This window comes from Caretta caretta, chromosome 4 (assembly GCF_965140235.1).
Source record: "Caretta caretta isolate rCarCar2 chromosome 4, rCarCar1.hap1, whole genome shotgun sequence".
Lineage (NCBI taxonomy): Eukaryota > Metazoa > Chordata > Testudines > Cheloniidae > Caretta > Caretta caretta.
In genome coordinates, this window is record NC_134209.1 from 152,120,088 (window position 1) to 152,141,365 (window position 21,278).

Sequence of the window (21,278 nt, forward strand, 5' to 3'; positions counted from 1 at the left end):
TCTCCACTGAGACAATAACATTCTTTTATCTGGGAAATGTGGTCACCCGACTCAAAATACAACCAATTTCCAATAATTCCTGGCCCTTTAAGGAAACTAGTCCCTCCCGGGTCCTGAAGCAAAGCAATTACTGCTGCAACTCTGAGCACATCCTCAAGAAAGAAGAATTTCCAAGGGATGCAGAAGACTCACTCTGCTGTCAAGATACAGTTATGATGGCTTTGGAACTGGGCTATTACTGTGAAAAGCGAGGGCCGGGTTCCAGTCTCACACCAGTCTGATTCTATTGTCTTGAGTTACTCCTGTGTATGAGAGACCAGAATCAGACCCCGAGAGTATAAACCCAGCTCAGGATTCTTTTCCCTATCTAATTGCAGCCTGGCATGAGGATTGCAGCCTTAAGAAGTGTGTCATGACACTGTCCCTTCCAAAAATCGTGGGGATGCTTTTAATGGCCTTCTGGCTATTGGGGAAGGTTCTGGGCAGATTCTGCATAGCTGGGTTGAGGGTGAGCCCAATTTAGAATAACTTCTTTCCTCTCAAAAGTGTCTGAAATGGGCAATTCTTAATTTATTGGAGAGTTTTTGGTACCTCTGCTTCACTTGCTGTTCTGTTTTCCTTTAATATGGGCACACTAGCAAAAATACGTGATTATTTTAAAGAACTCTGACTCCGAGTCTGTCATCTCAGAGCTTAGTTAATGCTTAATATTGAGAAGCAATTAACCATTGGGACAACTTACTGAGGAATGTGGTGGATTCTCCATCTCTTGATGTCTTTAAATCAAGATTGGATGGCTTTTTAGAATTCATGCTGTATCTCAACCACAAGCTGTGGGCTCGATGCATGGGTAACTGGGTGACCGTCTCTGGCCGGTGTTATACAGGAGGACAGACTAGATGATCACAGTGATTCTAGCCTTGGGATCTACGTAAAACACATTACCAAGAGCAGGGCGACTAACCCAGGGCCAGGCTGCTTTGAGCAAGTGGTAACTGACTCGAGCATTTCACATCTAGGTCAACAATTGAAATCCACTCCAGCGGGCAGTGGCTGAAGGTTGTTGCCAGCTGGTTGCTGTTCATCATCTTCTGTGGAAATAATTTTGTGGTCCCGGTAGAGAGGTGCCCCCAAACCAGCACCATGATTGGTAGCTATTTGTTAAGAACTGAGTGGGTCTCAGAGATGGATCTACCCCATCTCCGGTGAGGAGCTACCCCATCTCGTGTTGGTAGAGGTCCATCAGCAGAGCTACTTGCTGTAGAGATCAATCCTAAGAGCTGTCATCTTTCTCCCAGTATTAAATGCCTTTGGAAATAAATATTACACGTCTTTGAAGGAAGAGCAGCCTAAGATGCAGAAAAATAACAGATTGGGTCCTTCCAAGGAAGTGACAGGTTTGGGAGGGACTGCTCCTGTTGGGTTGGAATGGACAGACACGTTTTGATACGTGGCACAGCGGCGCAGGGATTGGAGAATTTGAACAGCTGTTGAAGCTGGTCTCCTAGCTGAGCCTGAATTTATCTCCTCAGTGGCCCACATATATTTGGTGACATATCTTGCTTACCATATACAACTGGACGTTTTAAATGTGTATATAGATGGTTCTGACATCATCATAACATCTCATTCAAAGGTGCAAAAATTAGAAATTCAAGTCAGGCAAATAATTATTTATTGGGTGATTCTGAAACAATAACTCTATGATCCAAGGACTTTATTTTGTGACAGACCTGGAAACAGACAAATTACAGAGCCATGCACACTGAGCGGCATACGGGCAGCTGTCTCTGCTACAGCAGAAATATCACACCAAGACAAAGCGTCCCTGCAATGCACATGCCAAGCGGCCCCTGCCACTGCACAGGGCTCCTCATTGGCAGGTGGCTGGAAAACATGCTCCATAGCTTGGAAATTAAGGCACTTTCTGAGGTGCTGGGAACTGCATGTCACAGCTCAGCCTGTCCATGGGCCTGCTTACAAATCCACCTAGAAGGCAGAGTGCAGTTGGCATCATTCCACCACTTTAGCTCCATTGTGCGGATCTCAACACAGTCTTCTCTGCCTCCTGTCTCCTGATGCCAGTTGTCTGGCTGATTCTCCTCCCAGAACCTACAGATCAGAGTGTTAATGTCTCAGTGGAGAACCACAGCCAGTTCCTGAGCTCAGTTCTGCTCTGTGGACTCTGTTGTTGGCAGGGGACCACGACACCCAGAAATGACGCGGTGACCCCTCAGAGTTCTCCACAGCACTCGTGGCCATGGTAACGAAGGGATTCTGAGGACAAGGGGTAGCAACTGCCCTGCGCCTGATGAGCCAGCAAAGAGCCAAAGTCAGTTTGTGGCTCCAAATGCTGAGCAGCAGCAGCTCAGATCTCAGTGCCCAGAACCAAAGCACGTGGCCCAGCACGTCCCAGGATCACCCCGAGGTGGGAACGCAGGAACGGAGAGAGAGGGCAGCAGGGGTCATTCATTAACTTCTCCATGGCCCTGGTTATGGGACTCGTCCACAGCCCACTGAGGTCATTGCACCGACTGCAGCTGGCTCCGGCCAGGCCCCCGGGCCCTACAGCCTCCCCTTCCCCAGCCGGAGAGAGAGGAGAGCGCAGAGCAATCCCAAGGAGAGCGCTGAACCCTGCCGCTCACGCCAGACTGACCTGGCTGTACTGAGTTGACTTGGGGCCAGATCCTCAACTGGTGTAAATGGATGTGGTTCATTCAAGTCAATGCTGAGTTACCCCAGGTGTGGCTCTGGCCCTTGGTCTCAGTGGGCACAGAACACACACTCCGTGTTTAGGCTCTTGCTCTAAGCAAAGGGGCATTAGTAGAAATTCCTGAGAGGATTAATTGCTGTTGGGTGACAGCGCCCAGGGGCCTCCCTCAGGATCGGGCCCACTGTGCCGGGTGCTGCATAGACGCAAGGGGCCGTACAGACGCTGCCTGAAAGAGCTGGTGACCAAACGTGTAATAAATAATCACGTATCTCCAGCTTTACTCACCCCCTGCTTGCGTCTGCTCTGAATTCTGTGCCATCCACCCAGCGCCAGCTGCCTTCTGTCCCCCGGTCGGTGAGTCCAATCCAGTGACTTTCTCCCTTGGTCTCGTTGGAGAGAAACTCCTGCACGACACAGTTTGCAGTGTGTCCAGGTCACTCAAGAGAGGCTGCAGGATGCAGCCACAGCTGCCTGGGCTGAGCAGATTTTGGGCGAGAGGAAAGGGCGTCCGGTGGTGTGAACAGGGCACTGGGCAGCGGGAGACATGGTGTCCAGCCCCAAACGCTGACAGTGACTAGCTGGGCAACCCCGAGGGAGTCCTGGAGCAGCTCTGTGTCTGTGTCTGCATCTGTATCCGAATGGGGCTAACAACAGCGACCTGTCTCAGAACGCTCCCCACCACGGCCGCCTCAGAGCTGGGTGCGGCAGTTACTGACGGGCACCTCAGAGTTCACATCGGCCCCCTGCCCTTGGAGGCGGCAAAGCTAGGAGCAGAGAACTGGGTGCAAAGTCTGGCCCTGCAGAAGGGTGGGATTTTCCTCCTCAGAAAGTGCCCCAGAGGCCTGGGGTGAGGGCTACCGTGGGCACGTGGGGAGAGAGGATTCTCTGAGAGGCACATGGCCCCTTGCTCACAAGCCTTCCAGATACAGGCTTCTAGATTGTCCAGCAGGAGCTCAGGACTGGGGAGAGGGATCAAAGCGAGTCCTCACTGGAAAAGTCATTGGGGTTGCAGAAAATGCTACATTGGAAGTAGGGAAAATCAGAAATGAGCCTGACCCCAAATCCCCCTCCCCTGGTACCCCTGACTCTGATCCTGGCACTGTTCCTCTGCCCATCTCTGCTTTTAAACTGATGGGTGAATCCCCTGAGTCAGGTTCCAAGGCTTGGCATCCTCTCCGATGGTTTGCCACAAGGCATGTTGCAGATTTGCTACCTCAGCTGCCACCTTCCACCTCCTTCTGGTACGAAACAAGGCACTGACCCATTATCCAAGCCCCTAGGAGGTTCCCTCACTCACCTGTTCCACCGGGGAGGAGACAGAGGTCAGGTGCGAGTCCTGAGACACACAGAACCGCTCGGCCTCGTCCCACGGCTTTTTTTCTTGTGAAAAGTAATAGAAGTTCCCACCATAAAACCTCCAGCCTCTGGAGAGCTTTGTCAGCACATAACCTAGGAGCAGAGACTGAGGTGAGAAACCTGGGCTAAAGTCACAGGGACACACGCAGGGAGCTCAGGGATTCTAGTGCTGCATTCCCCTTCAACTGCCCCAAGCTCAGAGAACTTCTGAATTCTGATTCTCCAGCACCACAGTGGATAACTTTCATGGCCCTAGGAAGGATCCCAAAGAGCACTGCAGAAAGCAGACACCACGGGGTGCAGCTGCATCTGGGGTGGACTATGGGCACTGGTCCCAGTGCAGAGCAGCAGGGCTGTAATGGGAAAGGGGAGATTCATTGTTCAGCTGAGCTGGCAGGGGGAATTCAGGAGGGGGAATGTAGCTGCCCAAGGTGGAACACCCCCTGGTTCTGTATCAACAATTTTCAGTGATTGTAAGTGGTGAAGGTCTCGGGTCTTTCGCACTTGGGCACCTCCCCCCACACCCTGCAGGGGGCGCTGGCTTGGTGAAAGTAACGCCCCATACACTGAAATGCCAGCATCACTTTTCGCCTGTGACCGGAGAGGTCTGGAGCATCTAAGAAGGGCTGGTAGCTGGGTGCTCCCGTTAGGCTAACGAGGCCCAGGGCGTAAGTGAACTGCACCCTGATCACCACGGTGTGGGCACAGGTGCAGCCACAGGTGATGTTTAATGAACGAGAACTCGGTGCTGGTGGAAGGCGCTGCGCTCACAGCCTTGGAGCTGAAATGCTCCGTTCATCCTCAGCACCAGGAGAGACGGCACCAGCCGGCTCTGCAGCTAGTACTTACTGCAGCGACCTTGCCCTGCTGCTTGCGCTGCGCTGACGTTGTCCAGACGGGTCTGGATTTCTCCATACGCTGCACTGACGTGACCCAGCTGGTCTTTCAGCATCCGGACTCCTGCCAGCGCTTCATCCAGGAGCTGCAGACCTAGCAGAAAGTCACAGCGACTTCAGTGGAGATGCAGAACTCTTGATTACCAGCACATGATCTAATTTGGATATGGATAGAGCCCTTTTTAATGTTTTTAATAAAGTAAATACTAATGGAAACTGTGTGATTATGGGAGACTTTAACTTCCCAGATATAGACTGGAGGACGAGTGCTAGTAATAATAATAGGGCTCAGATTTTCCTAGATGCGATAGCTGATGGATTCCTTCAGCAAGTAGTTGCTGAACCGACTAGAGGGGATGCCATTTTAGATTTGGTCTTGGTGAGTAATGAGGACCTCATAGAGGAAATGGTTTTAGGGGATAATCTTGGCTCAAGTGATCATGAGCTAATTCAGTTCAAACTGAATGGAAGGATTAACAAAAATAAATCTGCAACTAGGGTTTTTGATTTCAAAAGGGCTGACTTTCAAAAATTAAGGAAATTAGTTAGGGAAGTGGATTGGACTGAAGAATTTATGGGTTTAAAGGTAGAGGAGGCCTGGGATTATTTTAAATTAAAGCTGCAGAAGCTATCGGAAGCCTGCATCCCAAGAAAGGGGAAAAAATTCATAGGCAGGAGTTGTAGACCAAGCTGGATGAGCAAGCATCTTAGAGAGGTAATTAAGAAAAAGCAGAAAGCATATAGGGAGTGGAAGAAGGGAGGGATCAGTAAGGAAAGCTACCTTATTGAGGTCAGAATATGTAGGGATAAAGTAAGACAGGCTAAAAGTCAAGTAGAGTTGGACCTTGCAAAGGGAATTAAAACCAATAGTAAAAGGTTCTATAGTCATATAAATAGGAAGAAAACAAAGAAAGAAGAAGTGGGACCGCTAAAAACTGAGGATGGAGTGGAGGTCAAGGATAATCTAGGCATGGCCCAATATCTAAACAAATACTTTGCCTCAGTCTTTAATAAGACTAAAGAGGATCTTAGGGATAATGGTAGCATGATAAATGGGAATGAGGATATGGAGGTAGACATCACCATATCTGAGGTAGAAGCGAAACTCAAACAGCTTAATGGGACTAAATCGGGGGGCCCAGATAATCTTCATCCAAGAATATTAAAAGAATTGGCACAAGAAATTGCAAGCCCATTAGCAAGAATTTTTAATGAATCTGTAAACTCAGGGGTTGTACCGTATGATTGGAGAATTGCTAACATAGTTCCTATTTTTAAGAAAGGGAAAAAAAGTGATCCAAGTAATTATAGGCCTGTTAGTTTGACATCTGTAGTATGCAAGGTCTTGGAAAAAATTTTGAAGGAGAAGGTAGTTAAGGACATTGAAGTCAATGGTAAATGGGACAAAATACAACATGGTTTTACAAAAGGTAGATCGTGCCAAACCAACCTGATCTCCTTCTTTGAGAGAGTAACAGATTTTTTAGATAAAGGAAACGCAGTGGATCTAATTTACTTAGATTTTAGTAAGGCGTTTGATACTGTGCCACATGGGGAATTATTAGTTAAATTGGATAAGATGAGCATCAATAGGAAAATTGAAAGGTGGATAGGGAATTGGTTAAAGGGGAGACTACAACGGGTCCTACTGAAAGGTGAACTGTCAAGTTGGAGGGAGGTTACCAGTGGAGTTCCTCAAGGATCAGTTTTGGGACCAATCTTATTTAATCTTTTTATTACTGACCTGGGCACAAAAAGTGGGAGTGTGCTAATAAAGTTTGCAGATGATACAAAGCTGGGAGGTATTGCTAATTTAGAGAAGGACAGGGATACCCTACAGGAGGATCTGGATGACCTTGTAAACTGGAGTAATAGGAATAGGATGAAATTTAATAGTGAGAAGTGTAAGGTCATGCATTTAGGGATTAATAACAAGAAATTTAGTTATAAGCTAGGGACACATCAACTAGAAGTAACGGAGGAGGAAAAGGACCTTGGAGTATTGGTTGATCATAGGATGACTATGAGCTGCCAATGTGATATGGCTGTGAAAAAAGCTAATGTCATCTTGGGATGCATCAGGAGAGGTATTTCCAGTAGGGATAAGGAGGTTTTAGTACCGTTATATAAGGCACTGGTGAGACCTCACCTGGAATACTGTGTGCAGTTCTGGTCTCCCATGTTTAAGAAGGATGAATTCAAACTGGAACAGGTACAGAGAAGGGCTACTGGGATGATCCGAGGAATGGAAAACTTGTCTTATGAAAGGAGACTCAGGGAGCTTGGCTTGTTTAGCCTAACTAAAAGAAGGTTGAGGGGAGATATGATTGCTCTCTATAAATATATCAGAGGGGTAAATATCAGAGAGGGAGAGGAATTATTTAAACTCAGTACCAATGTGGACACAAGAACAAATGGATATAAACTGGCCACTAGGAAATTTAGATTAGAAATTAGACGAAGGTTTCTAACCATCAGAGGAGTGAAGTTTTGGAATAGCCTTCCGAGGGAAGTAGTGGGGGCAAAAGATCTATCTTGCTTTAAGATTACACTCGATAAGTTTATGGAGGAGATGGTATGATGGGATAACATGGTTTTGGTAATTAAATGTTCATGGTAAATAGGCCCAATGGCCTGTGATGGGTTTTTAGATGGGGTAAGATCCAAGTTACCCGGGAAAGAATTTTCTGTAGTATCTGGCTGATGAATCTTGCCCATATGCTCAGGGTTTAGCTGATCGCCATATTTGGGGTCGGGAAGGAATTTTCCTCCAGGGTAGATTGGAAGGCCCTGGAGGTTTTTCGCCTTCCTCTGTAGCATGGGGCACGGGTCACTTGCTGGAGGATTCTCTGCTCCTTGAGGTCTTCAAACTACAATTTGAGGACTTCAATAGCACAGATATAGGTGTGAGGTCTTTTTTAGGAGTGGTGGGTGAAATTCTGTGGCCTGCATTGTGCAGGAGGTCAGACTAGATGATCATAATGGTCCCTTCTGGCCTAAATATCTATGAATGTATGAATCTATGAATGTAGTAGAGCAGCACCTGCAGGCCCCTGTGTGCCAGGCGCTGTACAGACAGGAGGGGACAGTCCCTGCTCTCAACAGCTCACAGTCAAAGTAGACTCTAGGTGGGAGAAATAAAGGATGATTTTCCTGCTGGGAAACTGAGGTGCAGGGAGGCGGGCCCAGGATCACACAGGAAGTTTGCAGCAGAGCGGGGAATTGAACCCAGCTCTCCTGAACTCTAGCCCTGTACCCCCAATCTACCCAGCCTCCTCCTCCCCATTCGCTCCTACCTTGTGAGCTGTGAGTGGGTCGCATGTGGCAGAGCTGGGGCTGCAGGAACATCCACGGACCTGAGCCATGGCACTGGGCTCCAGGCCGGGATTTTCAACAGCCCAGCTTTGGGGTGTGCTCTGTGCCGGGGTTTTAGTTCAGGCCCATCTTCTGATTGGACGCTGAATAACCTGATCCAGAGCCCGGTTTGTATGTCCAGCCCTGTGTCCGATAGACAGACAGTTGTGACACGTGGCCACAAGAGGGCGCCCTGCTTCCAGCAATGAGTCTGTGGCAGTTACCCGAATTATGGTAGCTGCATGGGAAGGGCTCGGGGACTGGGGTAGGGGACACGTTGAGACCCACGAGTGCAGCTCCACGGGCGTCCTGCTTACCCCAGGGACTGAACTGGGCCCTGTGTGTCTCATGAGCTGCATCTGTCTTTCCCGCGAATGCAGTCCTGACAGTACGGGGGCCCTGGTGAAAACTATGGAGCGAAGGAAGCAACAGGGACAGGACGGAAGACGTTGACCACTAGGCAAACTGTTTAGGAGCATGGGACGGATGCAGCCAGCCTGCCACGGCCAGGAAGGGCGCTAGGAGGGAACCTGGAGCAGCCCCCCACCCCTGGGAACAGAGCCTCTGTTGGCAGAGGAATGTGCAGAGCAGCAGCTCATTAGACAGGGGGACGGGACCACCTGGCAGGGAAGTATATGGAGGGGAGTAGGAGGATGCCAGGCACCCACCATACCTCTCGGCAGGAGAGTGCTCAGCTTCCAGGCCAAGGGAGGGGAGCCGACCCTGATGCCTGAGACCCTCGTCCTGCGACTTACTGTCCGATTCCTTTGCTGACGTATCCGAGGCGTTGTCAGGCCGCAGAGAGACTTGGAGCTTCTGCACCGCTTCTTCAACCGCTTGCAGCTTGCTCTGTGCCCGGAAATCTAGAAATCACATGTCTGCAGGTCAGCGACCGAACTGAACTGTGGCTGGAGACCAGCCATGTCCAGAGAAGGAATATGCTCCGAGTGCGAGCCTGTTCTCTAGGACTTCTTTTATTTTAATCTTGGAAAGCTTCCCTCCCGAGGAGGGACACAGGCAAAGCCAAGGCCCCGTTTGGGGCTCTCTCCTGGTGTATGTTACACTGTCTTAACATAGGGCATCAGCTCTCTGGAGCAGGGAGCTACAAACTCCAGCATCGCAGATTGAGATTATATCTCAGGACAAACTTCCTGACTGTGAGACCAGCAGGACAATGGAACGGACGCCTAAGGGGGTTATGGAAGCTCCTTCATGGGAGGTTTCCAAAAGGAGGCTAGAGCCGTCTGTCTGGGATGGGTCGGACACAACAGCTCCTGCATCTTGGCAGGGGGTTAGACTGGAGGCCCTTGCGGTCCCTTCTGACCTTATGGTTCTGTGATTCTATGACCTCATTTTACTGTGTGTTTTTGCAGCACCTAGCGCTATGGAAAGCAGGACCTGGGTGCAGCTTCAGGGCACTGGCAGTCCAAGTGCTTATTAACAATCCTGACCGCTCTGCTCCTGGTGTTTCTCAGGGGCCTGTCTGCTAACTTTAGGCCCAGACCCTTCAAGGTGTTCAAGCAAAAAACTCCCAGGGATTTCAATGGAAACCAGAAGCCCAAATGCCTCTGAGGATCTGGGCTTGCAAGACTGATGGCCAGCTGCTCAGATGGTGTAAATCTGACTTCAGAGGAGCTCCTTCAATTTACACCTGCAGAGCATCTGTCCCTAAAAATCAGCTTTTCACTCCCCTGAGAGCTGCAGGGCCAACACAGCGATGCCCCAGGGAACCAGCTTCTCTCCCAGCTCGTGCATCAACAGACTTGTGATCTAAGTGCTGTCTGCAGAATGTTTCCCGCAATCCATCGTACGTCTCTGGCTCCTTTCACTGCAGTATCTGAGCACCTCACAGTCTTTAATATATTATTTAATGTCACACAACACCCCTGTGAAGTAGGGAAGTCTCCTCCCCCCATTTTACACGTGGAGAACTGAGGCAGAGACAGGTCTCAAAGACCTTACAGCCAGAAGGGCCCATCATGATCATAATCTGACCTCCTGCAGACTACAGAACCTCACCCACCCATTCCTGTAATAGGCCCTTAACCTCTGCCTGAGTTACTGATTTAAAGACTTCAAGTTATAGAGAATCCACCATTTACACTAGTTCAAACCTGCAAGTGACCCATGTCCCATGCTGCAGAGGACGGCAAAAAACCTCAGGGTCTCTGCCAATCTGATTTGGGGGAAAATTCCTTCCCGACCCCATTGAAAGGTGGATCAGGACCCAGTTAAATGGGAGACTACAACGGGTCGTGCTCAAAGGTGAACTGTCAGGCCAGAGGGAGGTTACTAGTGGAGTTCCTCAGGAATTGGTCTTGGGACAAATCTTATTTAAGGTTTTCATTGAAGACCTTGGCACAAAAAGCGGGAGTGCGCTAATGAACTCTGCAGATGACACCAAGTTGGGAGGTATTGCCATGATGGAGGAGCACCGGAATATCCTACGAGTGGAGCTGGACAACCCTTGAAACCTGGAGTAGCAGAAATGGGATGACATTCAGTAGTGCAAAGGGCAAGGTCATGCACGTAGGGATTAACAGGAATATTAATCCCCATCTTCTCCAATTTGACTCATAATTCCCCATGTGGAACTGTATCAAATGCCACTGAAATCCAGATAGATGAGATCTACTGCATTTCCTTTCTCTAAAAAATCAGTCCTCTTCTCAAAGAAAGAGAAGGCTGATCTGGCATGATCTATCTTTTAAAAAAATGTTTTGTATTTTATCCCAATTACCGTTAACCTCTATGCCCCTAACTACTTTCTCCTTCCACATTCGTTCGAAGACCTAGCAGACAATTGAGGTCAAACTAAAAGGTCTGTAGTTTCCCAGATCACTTTTTTCCTCTTTCTGAAAAATAGGAACTCCATTAGCAATTCTCCACTCACAGGGTCTGACCCCTGAGTTTATGGATTCACTAAAGATCCTTGCTGGTGGGCTTGCAATTTCACGTGTCAGTTCCTTTAATATTCTTGGATGGAGATTATCCAGGCCCCCCCGTTTGGTCCTATTAAGCTGTTCGAGTTTGACTTCCACCTCAGATGTGGGAATTTCTACTTCCATATCCTCACTCCCATTAGTCAGCCTGCCACTACCCCTAAACTCCTAATTCCATTTATTAAAAATGGAGTCAAAGTATATGTTTAGGCATTTGCCCATGCCTAGATTATCTTCAGTCTCCAACACATCCTCCGTCTTTGGCAGTCCCTTCTTGTTTATATGCCTATAGAACCATTTGCTGTTGGTTTTAATTCCCTTTGCAAGGTCCAGATCTGCTTGGCTCTTGGCAGTTCTCTTTTCCCTGCACTTTCTGATCTCCAAGAGGTAGTTTTCCTTGCTGATCCATCCCATCTTCTATTCCTTGCAGGATTTTTGCTTTCTCTCAATCACCTGTGTGAAACGCTTCTTCATCCAGCCTGGCCTGCAACCCTTCCCGAGGAAGTTTTTCCCCTTGCTTGGGATGCGGGCTTCAGAGAGCTTCTGCAACTTTGACTTAAAGTAATGCCAAGCCTCCCCCACTTTCAGGTCCTTGAGTTCTTCAGCCCAGTCCACTCCCCTAGTTAATTGCCTTAATATTTTAAAGTTTGCCCTTTTGAAATCAAGGCCCCTAGTTGCAGACCTAGTTTTGTTTATCCTTCCATTTAGTTGAAACTGAATTAGCTCATGATCACGCGAACCAATGTTGTCCCCTACAACCAGTTCTTCTCTGGATGTCCTCCCTACTCACCAACACTCAATCTAAAATGGCATCACCTCCTCTTGGTTTGGTGACTATTTGGTGGAGAAAGCTGTCAGCTCTCACAGCCAGGAAAGCGTGGGCCCTACCATTATGATTAGCCCTTGTCCTCCAATCTATACCTGGGAAATTAAAGTCCCTCCTAATCACACCGCTCCCAGGAGTATATATGTCATGACAGGTATTCCGGAGGTCTCTATCGATATCCAGATAGGATGCTGGGGGTCTGTAGCAGACCCCAAGCACTATCTGAGGGGAGCCTCTGGTAGCTTTCTTCCCCAAAGTGATTTTGACCCAAACAGACTCTGTTTTATCTGTTCCAGCACTTCTGATTTCTTCACAGTCAGTCTACCTCAGCATTAATGTACAATGCTATGGCACCGCCTTTACCTGCATTTCTCTCTTTCCTGAATGGCACATACTCTTCCTCGCCTGCACTCCAGGCCTGGCTTCTATTCCGCCCTGTTCCTGTTCTCCCTGTAACACCTGGTTTCATTTCCTGCACCAGTAGATCCACTTCCTCCATTTTGTCCCCGGGCTCCTTGCGCTGGGGTGCAGACACCTGAGGTGTTTCCGCTCAGCTCCGCCAGGGTTCCTCACGCGGTTAGGTACAGTCATGCTACTGCCAGTATCACCTCCTACTTGGGTGTTAGCATCATTGGTATGGGAACTGTCTTTCCTCTTGATGTCCATTCATCTCCCCTCTGCTGTTCCTTTCTCCATCGCTGCATCTGCTCTTACTTCTTTTTCTCCTGCTCAGGATTAGAATCAGAAGTGGGGATTGCATGAGCATCTCTCAACTGCCTCCCCTGAATTCCAAGCTTAACGCTCTGTTAATCAGTTGTGCCACCCTCCTTCCCAGAATCTATTTCCCTCCCTACTCAGGTGGAGTCTGTCCCATGAGAACAGTCCTGTGTCCGTGAATGACTCCCAGTGGTCGGTCATCCCAGAGACCTCCTTACAGCTCCGCTGCCTGAGCCGTGGGTTGATCATCATCATCATCTTGTCTCACCTCCATTCTCCTCCTCTAGGGACAGGTAGAATCCCCTTGAAGATCACCTGAGCCTCCATTTCTTTAAGTGTCTTCCCCAGCCTGGCATCATCTCCCTTGGTACGTTCCAGCAAGAATCTAGCAGTATCATTTGTTCCCACATGAAGGACAATCAGTGGATTCTTTCCTGCTCCCATTAGGATCCTCTTCAGCCTCAGGTCCACATCCCATAACTTAGCTCCTGGCAGACAGCACGCCCTTGTGTTCTCTGGATCAGCTCTGGTGCCAGACCTGTCCATTCTTCTTAGTAAGGAGTCACCAATCACATAGACCTGCCTCTTCCTGGTGTTGGTGCCATTCTCCAGCCTTCCTCCCATTCCTTCTGTATGCAAGTCCTCTTGTCTTTTGCTTTCCCTTGCGATCTACTGCAAGTCATCCTCTGTCCTCCTGGGGCTCCGAACTCTGGGTATCTACATTGACTCTTCCCCTCTTCTTGTAGGACTAGCTGCTCTTCTCTTCTGCCTGGCCCTCCCACCTTCGGCTACTCCCTGCCACAAATCTTCTTCATTTTCCAATTCAGCAAACCTATTCCTGAGCTCTACTTCTCCTTCACTAGCTGGTCTTTTCCTCTGCCCAGTTCTCATAATCACATTTCCACTGGCCACTTTACTCACCCAGCAGTGTCCCCTCCCAGTTTTCCAGTCCAGCTTGGATCTGCCAGTCTTTAGTTTTCCCTTCAGCCTCCTCTCGGCTTCCCTCCATCATCTGCTCGAATCCCCTTCCAAACTCAACCATACTTTCCACCTGCATCTCCAGACCTCAGCTCTTCTCTTCCATCAGCTCTCTCAGCCGGCACTTCATACAAACAAGCTCTTTTCAGGTACCTGCTCCAGGATCATGCACATCCTGCAGCTTCCACATCTGGTCATCTTCATTGTCTCCTCTAATGCTTGGGTCACTACCACTGCTGCCTCTGTGTCTGTCACACCCTTCCCGCCCAAGCGCCAGTCAAGGAGAAAGAAAACCCCACACAACACAAAAACAGAATGCCACCGCCCGTCCCACAAACTCTCCTTACAACCGTGCACTCTAACTCCCCTGTCTCCAGTTGTTTGCTGACTTCTTTGCCACTCCATTGCTTGCATTTATAGGCCTCCTAGTCAGGGAAGCCCCGCCCTGATCTGATCTGATCTGATCAAAGGCTCTGCATCTCTCAGCACACTGCCCGTACCAGCCTCTGCAAAGTGAACGCAACACACCAGCCAGCAAACTCTCAAGAACCCACTCTCCAGAGGCGACACACAGGGGTGTGTGTGCAGGGTGAAGCACCCCCCAGATTTCTGCTTGGCATGCCGGGGGTGGGGAGGAGGAAGAGGGGCTCTGTCCTTCTCCTGCTGATACTGACCCCAGTGCGATCGGCCCTGTCCCTGGCAGCCGGGCCCGGGCAGGGAGTAGAAGGGGCAGGACCAGCCACTTCTCATGTCGGCCGCTCGGGGTCGCTGCTCTGTGCGGTGCAGCATCTGCCTGAGACAGCCTGGTTGGGGAGGTGGCGGGGCTGCCCCACCAAGGCCAGGCTACCAGGGACATGGGTCGAGCAAGCTGGAGTCCCCTCTCCCCCGGCACGTTTCCGGCTCCCTCGGCGCCTGTCCCCAGCAGCCAGGCCATGGTGGGGGCGGCCCGGCGCCAGGCCCCCAGCCAGGTTCTCTCAGACAGCTGCTGCACTGCCCAGAGCAGTGACCTGGAGCGACCAGCTTCAGCCGCATGAGAGGCGGCTCCCTCCTGCTCCCCGCCTGGGCCCGGCTGCCAGGGAGAGCGGCCGAATGTGCTGGCGGGAGGGGAGAGGCGCAGCGCAAAAAGGACAGACCCCCCCCACAGGTAACTCTGGTGGGGTGGGGACTGCAGGGAGTCCCTGGGCTGGGCGCAGGGGTCGCTGGGCAGAGGAGACACGTGGGGGGTCACGTGTCCTCCCCTTTAGATTGTGGACCCCCAGCATGGGGAGGCACCAGTCGTCGATGCCACTCACTGCCCCTAAGGAACAGGGGCTTGTCTCCCCTCTCCTCCAAGAGCTCTCCACTCAAACTCCCCTGTTTTCAGCTCTGTTTGCTGGCTCCAGGGCAGGGAATTAAACCCAGCAATCGGAGCCCCAGACAAGTGCCCGAAGCTCTGGGCCGTCCAGTCTCTCCGTAGGGCAGGCATTTCAATTGTGCCATGAGGACGCCTGGGGCTGAGGCTCATGCTGGTGCTATGTGGTCAGAAAAGGACCCAGCTTGACCCTCAGAGCGCAGGGTGAGCATGTGGGGCTGACACATGGGATCTGAAGTCACGGGGTGAAGTTCAGGCAGGATGAAGTACACCTAGACCATCCCTGACAGGTGGTTGTCTAACCTCTTCTTAAAATCTCCAGTGATGGGGATTCCCTAGGTGACCTGAGCCAGTGCTTGACCATCGTTAGACTTGGAAGGTTTGTGCTCATATCAAACCAGTAGGGCAAGATCTTTCAACTCCATTCGAACTCCCTGGAGTAGGAGATTTATTTGTATGGACAGACTGGAAACACAGTCGACATTCTGCTGAAATGTGGGGGTGCCCCGCCCCCCAGTTGAGCCAGCTGGCCTGTATGGAAGTTGGCCAACGTGGGCCTTGGAGCCGCAGCTGAACTTACATAGAAGCGTCACAGCAAGGAGGGAGCTGGCCAGGGCCACAAGCGTCACGAGCAGAAGGACAGCAGTGACGATCCGCCCTGCCCCGCGCCGCCAAGGGACCGATGTCTCGGTAGGATTTCCTTGAAGGAGAAGAAGAAACATATCCGTGGAAAGTGACAGCTCAAATGCCAGTGACCACGGAAACTCCATCCCCCAAATCTAATCACTGTTCAGCCTCCTGTTCCCTGACTGTGGTTAACAGCAACAGCAGAATCAGGCCAAATAAGGTCAGAACCGACCTGAACTTGAATCTGAAAGGCCACCCTCCCTACATCAGGGGTGACGGTAGCGCCAGGCAGGCGTCCTGTGACAGAGAACTGGAAGCAGGCTTTTCCCCCTGCCTCAGCCTTTCTTGAGAGGGAAGTTTAGGGCTTGTGAAGTCCATGCCCAAAGGAGAATTTTTAAATGAGAAAAGGAACCTGAAACAACTTACGAAATATCAAAACAAGGAGGCAGTGAAATGAGGGGAAATGATTCTTTGCAGGAGAAAAGTGGGGCTGACAGCAGCAGTGTGCTCAGAAGGGCCTTTCTACAGCATCCCTGTCTAATAACCCATCTCCAGGATGCTGGGCTCCTCACTGCAAGGCAGCCAAGGGGTGGCTCACAGGGCAAAGCCAGAAGACTGTGTCTCCCCTGCACATTAAAGGGAGAAGACTAGAGCTGCATTCGAGCCGGGATCTATGTGTCGACAGAAGTAAGTGTGCTCTGTGTGGTCTGGATTTGGTCTCCCCAAGCTGAACAGCAGCTGCTTGGAGACACAAGACTGTCAGATTCTCCTCTCCCTGAAAGTCTCAGCCTGCGGCACCCCCACCCTGTCTGTGGGCCTCAGCCATTCGCTCGCAGTGCTCCCCCATGGGGTGTGGTTCCTGGAACCAGAAGACAACACTCAGATGCCCAGATAATCCCCTTACATTGCAGAAGTGGCTTTTCTCACTCTAACCAAAGGGTGAAGGTGCCTCTCACTAATGTCCTTTGTTTACAGTTTACAGATGCAGGGACTCCCATCTCTCCTCCCTGTGCCCTTCTCCCGTTGGGGACTGGCAGGGGAGAGAATGACTGGGAAGGACTGACTGAGTACCCTCGCCCACTGCCCGTGGTGCTGTCCAGCCAGCACAAGGCTGAGCTCTGGGGATGTGGTCAGTGGAGCAAGCGATCGCTGCCCAGAACGCTGATGCAGAGACCACAAAGCCAAGGAAAGGCCAGCGGGAGTCCAGGGTCCGGTGCAGCCTCTTGTGCTTACCTTTTGGCTGGGGAGCAGCTTCCATCACCTCCAGGTTCTCATAGTTATTCTCCCTCGCCATTCTCCTGCCTTTGTGCTGAGCCAAGCCCCGATCGCTGGCAGGTAGATCCTTTCAGCAGCCTGCTGGGTTAGAGCCGCCCTCTGACGCAGCCCTGGCCCAGAAATAGAAATGGGGAGGATGCCTGGTGGTGAGAGCCACCCTGTCACCAGCTGTGCGGTCAGGCCTCGTGGTGGAAGTGAGACTTCAGCTAACGGGCTCGAGCTGGGTCCAGCATGGGCAGCATCCAGGAAATGGGCCCAGGGTCAGAAGCCAAATGCCAGAGCCAGGGTTGGGGTACAGCAGAGTCCTCAGCCAGAGGTGGAGCCCAGGATCAGTACCAGAGAGACAGAAGCCGAAGCCAGAAGTGAGGGGCGAAGTAGTGAGTGAGGCAGAGGCAGGGCTGGGCATCAAACCAGACGTCTGAAGGGAGCAAGGGCTGGAGCAGAGCAGGAGCAGGGCCTGGAAGCCGGCTGGAGCAGGGGCTGGACGACGGGGAAGCAGGGACTTTCAGGGACTTTCTCCCTGAAAGTCTCAGCCTGCTGCACCCCCTCCCTGGCTGTGCGCCTCAGCCATTCGCTCGCAGTGCTCCCCCATGGGGTATGGTTCCTGGAACCAGAAGACAACAGTCAGATGCCCAGATAATCCCCTTACATTGCAGAAGTGGTTTCTCTCACTCTAACCAAAGGGTGAAGCTGCCTCTCACTAATGTGCTAAGTTTACAGTTCTCAGCCTTTACTGAAACAGATTCTGGGAGGAGTTTCTCTGTCACCTAGCACAGGCTACGTTTCCCCTTGGGTTTTCCTTTGCCGCTGCAGAGAGCCTAGCTGAGCTTGGTGGCTAGCTGCAGCTGCATATTGAACCTCACGTCCTCACCAGCACCCTCCACTTCCGTCAGCCCCATCTCCCTGCCTGTCTCTAGACCCTCCCTGGGCTTCTTTCATGTGTTCAAACCCAGAACAGCTGGCACATGGCATCTGGATTGCACTGAGACCAAAGGGGATAAGAAAGCCCCAGAGGAGGCCCTTGTTCAGCTGACACCTGTACCACCAAATAGAAGAACATAAGAACAGCCAGATTGGGTGAGACCAAGGGTCCATCTAGCCCAGTGTCCTGTCTTCCGACAGTGGCCAGTGGCAGGTGCCCCAGAGGGAATGAGCAGAACAGGGAATCACCAAGTGATCCATCCCCTGTCGCCTGTTCCCAGCTTCTGGCAGACAGAGGCTGGAGACACCATCCCTGCCCAGCCTGGCTAATAGCCATTGATGGACCTATCGGCCATGAACTTATCTAGTTCTTTTTTGAACCCTGTTATAGTCTTGGACTTCACAACATCCTCTGACAAGAAGTTCCATAGGTTGACTGTGCGTTGTGGTAAGAAATTCTTCCTTTTGTGTGTTTTAAACCTGCTGCCTATTCATTTCACTTGGTGACCCCTAGTTCTTGTGTTATGAGAAGGAGTAAATATTTACTTTACTTTCTCCACACCAGTCACGACTTTATAGACTGCTATCATATCCCCCCTTAGTCATCTCTTTTCCAAGCTGAAAAGTCCCAGTTTTATTAATCTGTCCTCATACGGCAGCCGTTCTGTACCCCTAATCATTTTTGTTGCCCTTTTTTGAGATGGGGCGACCACATCTGCACACAGTATTCGAGATGTGGGCGTAGCATGGATTTATACAGAGGGAATACGATATTTTCTGTCTTCTTATCTCTCCCTTTCTTAATGATGCCCAACATTCTGTTCGCTTTTCTGACGGCCGCTGCACAGTGAGTGGATGTTTTCAGAGAACTCCCCACACTGACCCAAGATCTCTTGCTTGAGTGGAAACAGCTAATTTAGACCCCATCATTTTTTAGGTATAATTGGGATTGTTTTCCAAGGTGCATCACTTTGCATTTATCAAGACTGAATTTCATCTGCCATTTTGTTGCCCAGTCACCCAGTTTTGTGAGATCCCTTTGTAGCTCTTCGCAGTCTGCCTGTGCTGGGAGCTTTAGGAAAACAGCTTGGTCCTTATCTCAGAACTTCCAGCTCCATTTGCTCCTTGGAGGTCCTTGGAGGAACAGGTTCCCTTCCCCCTGTCCCCGAGCCCTGGGGAAAACCCTTCTCTGCTCACACAGCTAGCATCTCCCTACCCCTGCTCCTGGATAGAAGCACGTGCTCCGGCAGGCAAGGGGCAGAGGGTAAGGAAAGGAGGTGTCACTGTGAAATGGGGGGGATGAGAGGGAGCTGGTCCCCAGAAACAGGGGCTGTGAGGATTTGACCCAGGCGATCTCCTCCTGCGAGAGGCTGATGGTGGCAGTGGGCTGGGGTCGGGGAGCCTGGATGGCTTTTATGGCCAGCCCATGCCACTGCTCTGCCCAGCAGGAGGTTGGGATGCTGTGCAGGGACTCCCATCTCTCCTCCCTGTGCCCTTCTCCCGTTGGGGACTGGCAGGGGAGAGAATGACTGGGAAGGACTGACCGAGTACCCTCGCCCACTGCCCGTGGTGCTGTCCAGCCAGCACAAGGCTGTGCTCTGGGGACATGGTCAGTGGAGCAAGCGATCGCTGCCCAGAACGCTGATGCAGAGACCACAAAGCCAAGGAAAGGCCAGCGGGAGTCCAGGATCAGGTGCAGCCTCTTGTGCTTACCTTTTGGCTGGGGAGCAGCTTCCATCACCTCCAGGTTCTCATAGATATTCTCCCTCTCCATTCTCCTGCCTTCGCGCTGAGCCAAGCCCCGATCGCTGGCAGGTAGATCCTTTCAGCAGCCTGCTGGGTTAGAGCCTCCCTCTGACGCAGCCCTGGCCCAGAAATAGAAATGGGGAGGATGCCTGGTGGTGAGAGCCACCCTGTCACCAGCTGGGCCATGTGTGGTCAGGCCTCGTGGTGGAAGTGAGACTTCAGCCAACGGGCTCGAGCTGGGTCCAGCATGGGCAGCATCCAGGAAATGGGCCCAGGGTCAGAAGCCAAATGCCAGAGCCAGGGTGGGAGTACAGCAGAGTCCTCAGCCCGAGGTGGAGCCCGGGATCAGTACCAGAGAGACAGAAGCCGAAGCCAGAAGTGAGGGGCCAAGCAGTGAGTGAGGCAGAGGCAGGGCTGGGCATCAAACCAGACGTCTGAAGCCGAAGGAGAGCAGGGGCTGGAGCAGAGCAGGAGCAGGGCCTGGAAGCCGGCTGGAGCAGGGACTGGACGACAGGGAAGCACAGCTGCCATGGGCAAGATACACATTGAGCAGCCAGTGAGCTCATCTGGGTGCCGGGCGTCTAAGCAGGCCTGGTGAGCCGGCAGCCAGCCAGTGCTGTGGCTCCTCCGGCAGGTCCCAGGAACAGCAGGTGGCCTTATAGGTTGTCTAGCAGGGAGGTTATTCAGAGAGCTGGCCAGCCGCTGTCCCTGCTGGTCTGGTCCCTGACAAGACCTGGCAATAGGGACTCCTGGTTTCTATTCCTTCCTCTACTCCTGACTCACTGGGAGACCTTGGGCAAGTTACCTCACTTGTCTGTGCCTCAGTTTCCCCCATCTATTTACCATTTTAAGGAAATAGGAGGAGGATCAGGGTGGATCAGGGCTTTGGTAAAGGCCTACAGAGCCTTTCACCTCAAGGCAGAAGGGTAAAAGCCAACCAAAGTTGCCAAGTCTCACGAGATAAATATGCGACCCTGCCTTTCAAAAACAAGCCCAAGACACCCCAAAACAAGCAGGTCGGTAAGAGGTGACTTGAGCTCCCCCAGGGTTGGCCAGCAACCCCCGCAGGTTCCTGGTCCATCTTCCCCGTTCAGCCAGCGTCCCCTGTTGTTCTCCTCTGACAGCCCTGCACTCCCACCCTTTCGGGAACCATGGGGGAGGGGCAGAAGATGAGGTGAGGAAGGGTGGGAAGGATGAGGAGGAAGGATGTGGGTGTAGGGGAGAGGCGGTTGGAGGGGGAAGAAGTGGGTGTGGGAGGGGCGGTTGGAGGGGGAAGGAGTGGGAGGGAGTGGAGGGGAGAGGCGGTTCGATGGGGAAGGAGGGGGAGAGGAGGTAATTGGATGGGGGACGGAGGGGGAAGGGAGGGAAGGGGTGGAGGGGAGAGGCGGTTGGATGGGGAAGTGGGGAGGGGAGGTGTCATAAATATAAAGGGAAGGGTAAACACCTTTGAAATCCCTCCTGGCCAGAGGAAAAACCCTTTCACCTGTAAAGGGGTAAGAAGCTGGGATAACCTCGCTGGCACCTGACCACAATGACCAATGAGGAGACAAGATACTTTCAAAAGCTGGAGGGGGCG

The 21,278-nt window shown here is 51.5% G+C and overlaps 1 protein-coding gene across 1 annotated transcript; it reads right to left on the reverse strand.

Moving 5' to 3' along the window:
* Positions 1-1,658: 1,658 nt before the first annotated feature.
* LOC125636054 (C-type lectin domain family 4 member F) lies at positions 1,659-17,108 on the reverse strand. Its single transcript, XM_075128178.1, has 7 exons — positions 16,994-17,108; positions 15,714-15,833; positions 9,075-9,182; positions 4,919-5,059; positions 4,011-4,162; positions 2,999-3,117; positions 1,659-2,112 (listed from the first exon to the last, which is right to left on the reverse strand). The coding sequence occupies exons 1-7, from the start codon at positions 17,052-17,054 to the stop codon at positions 1,950-1,952; spliced, it is 864 nt and encodes a 287-aa protein (XP_074984279.1). The 5' UTR covers positions 17,055-17,108; the 3' UTR covers positions 1,659-1,949.
* Positions 17,109-21,278: the final 4,170 nt, after the last annotated feature.

What these genes read in the sequence shown, in the direction of transcription:
- LOC125636054 (XM_075128178.1), bottom strand. Translation starts at nt 17,054, where the DNA reads ATGGCGAGGGAGAATAACTATGAGAACCTGGAGGTGATGGAAGCTGCT. An exon ending in GTCAGCAAAGGAATCGGACA is followed by an intron (nt 5,060 to 9,074) that starts GTAAGTCGCAGG and finishes ACTTTCTGCTAG; the next exon opens with GTCTGCAGCTCCTGGATGAA. An exon ending in TCTCCTCCCCGGTGGAACAG is followed by an intron (nt 3,118 to 4,010) that starts GTGAGTGAGGGA and finishes TGTGTCGTGCAG; the next exon opens with GAGTTTCTCTCCAACGAGAC.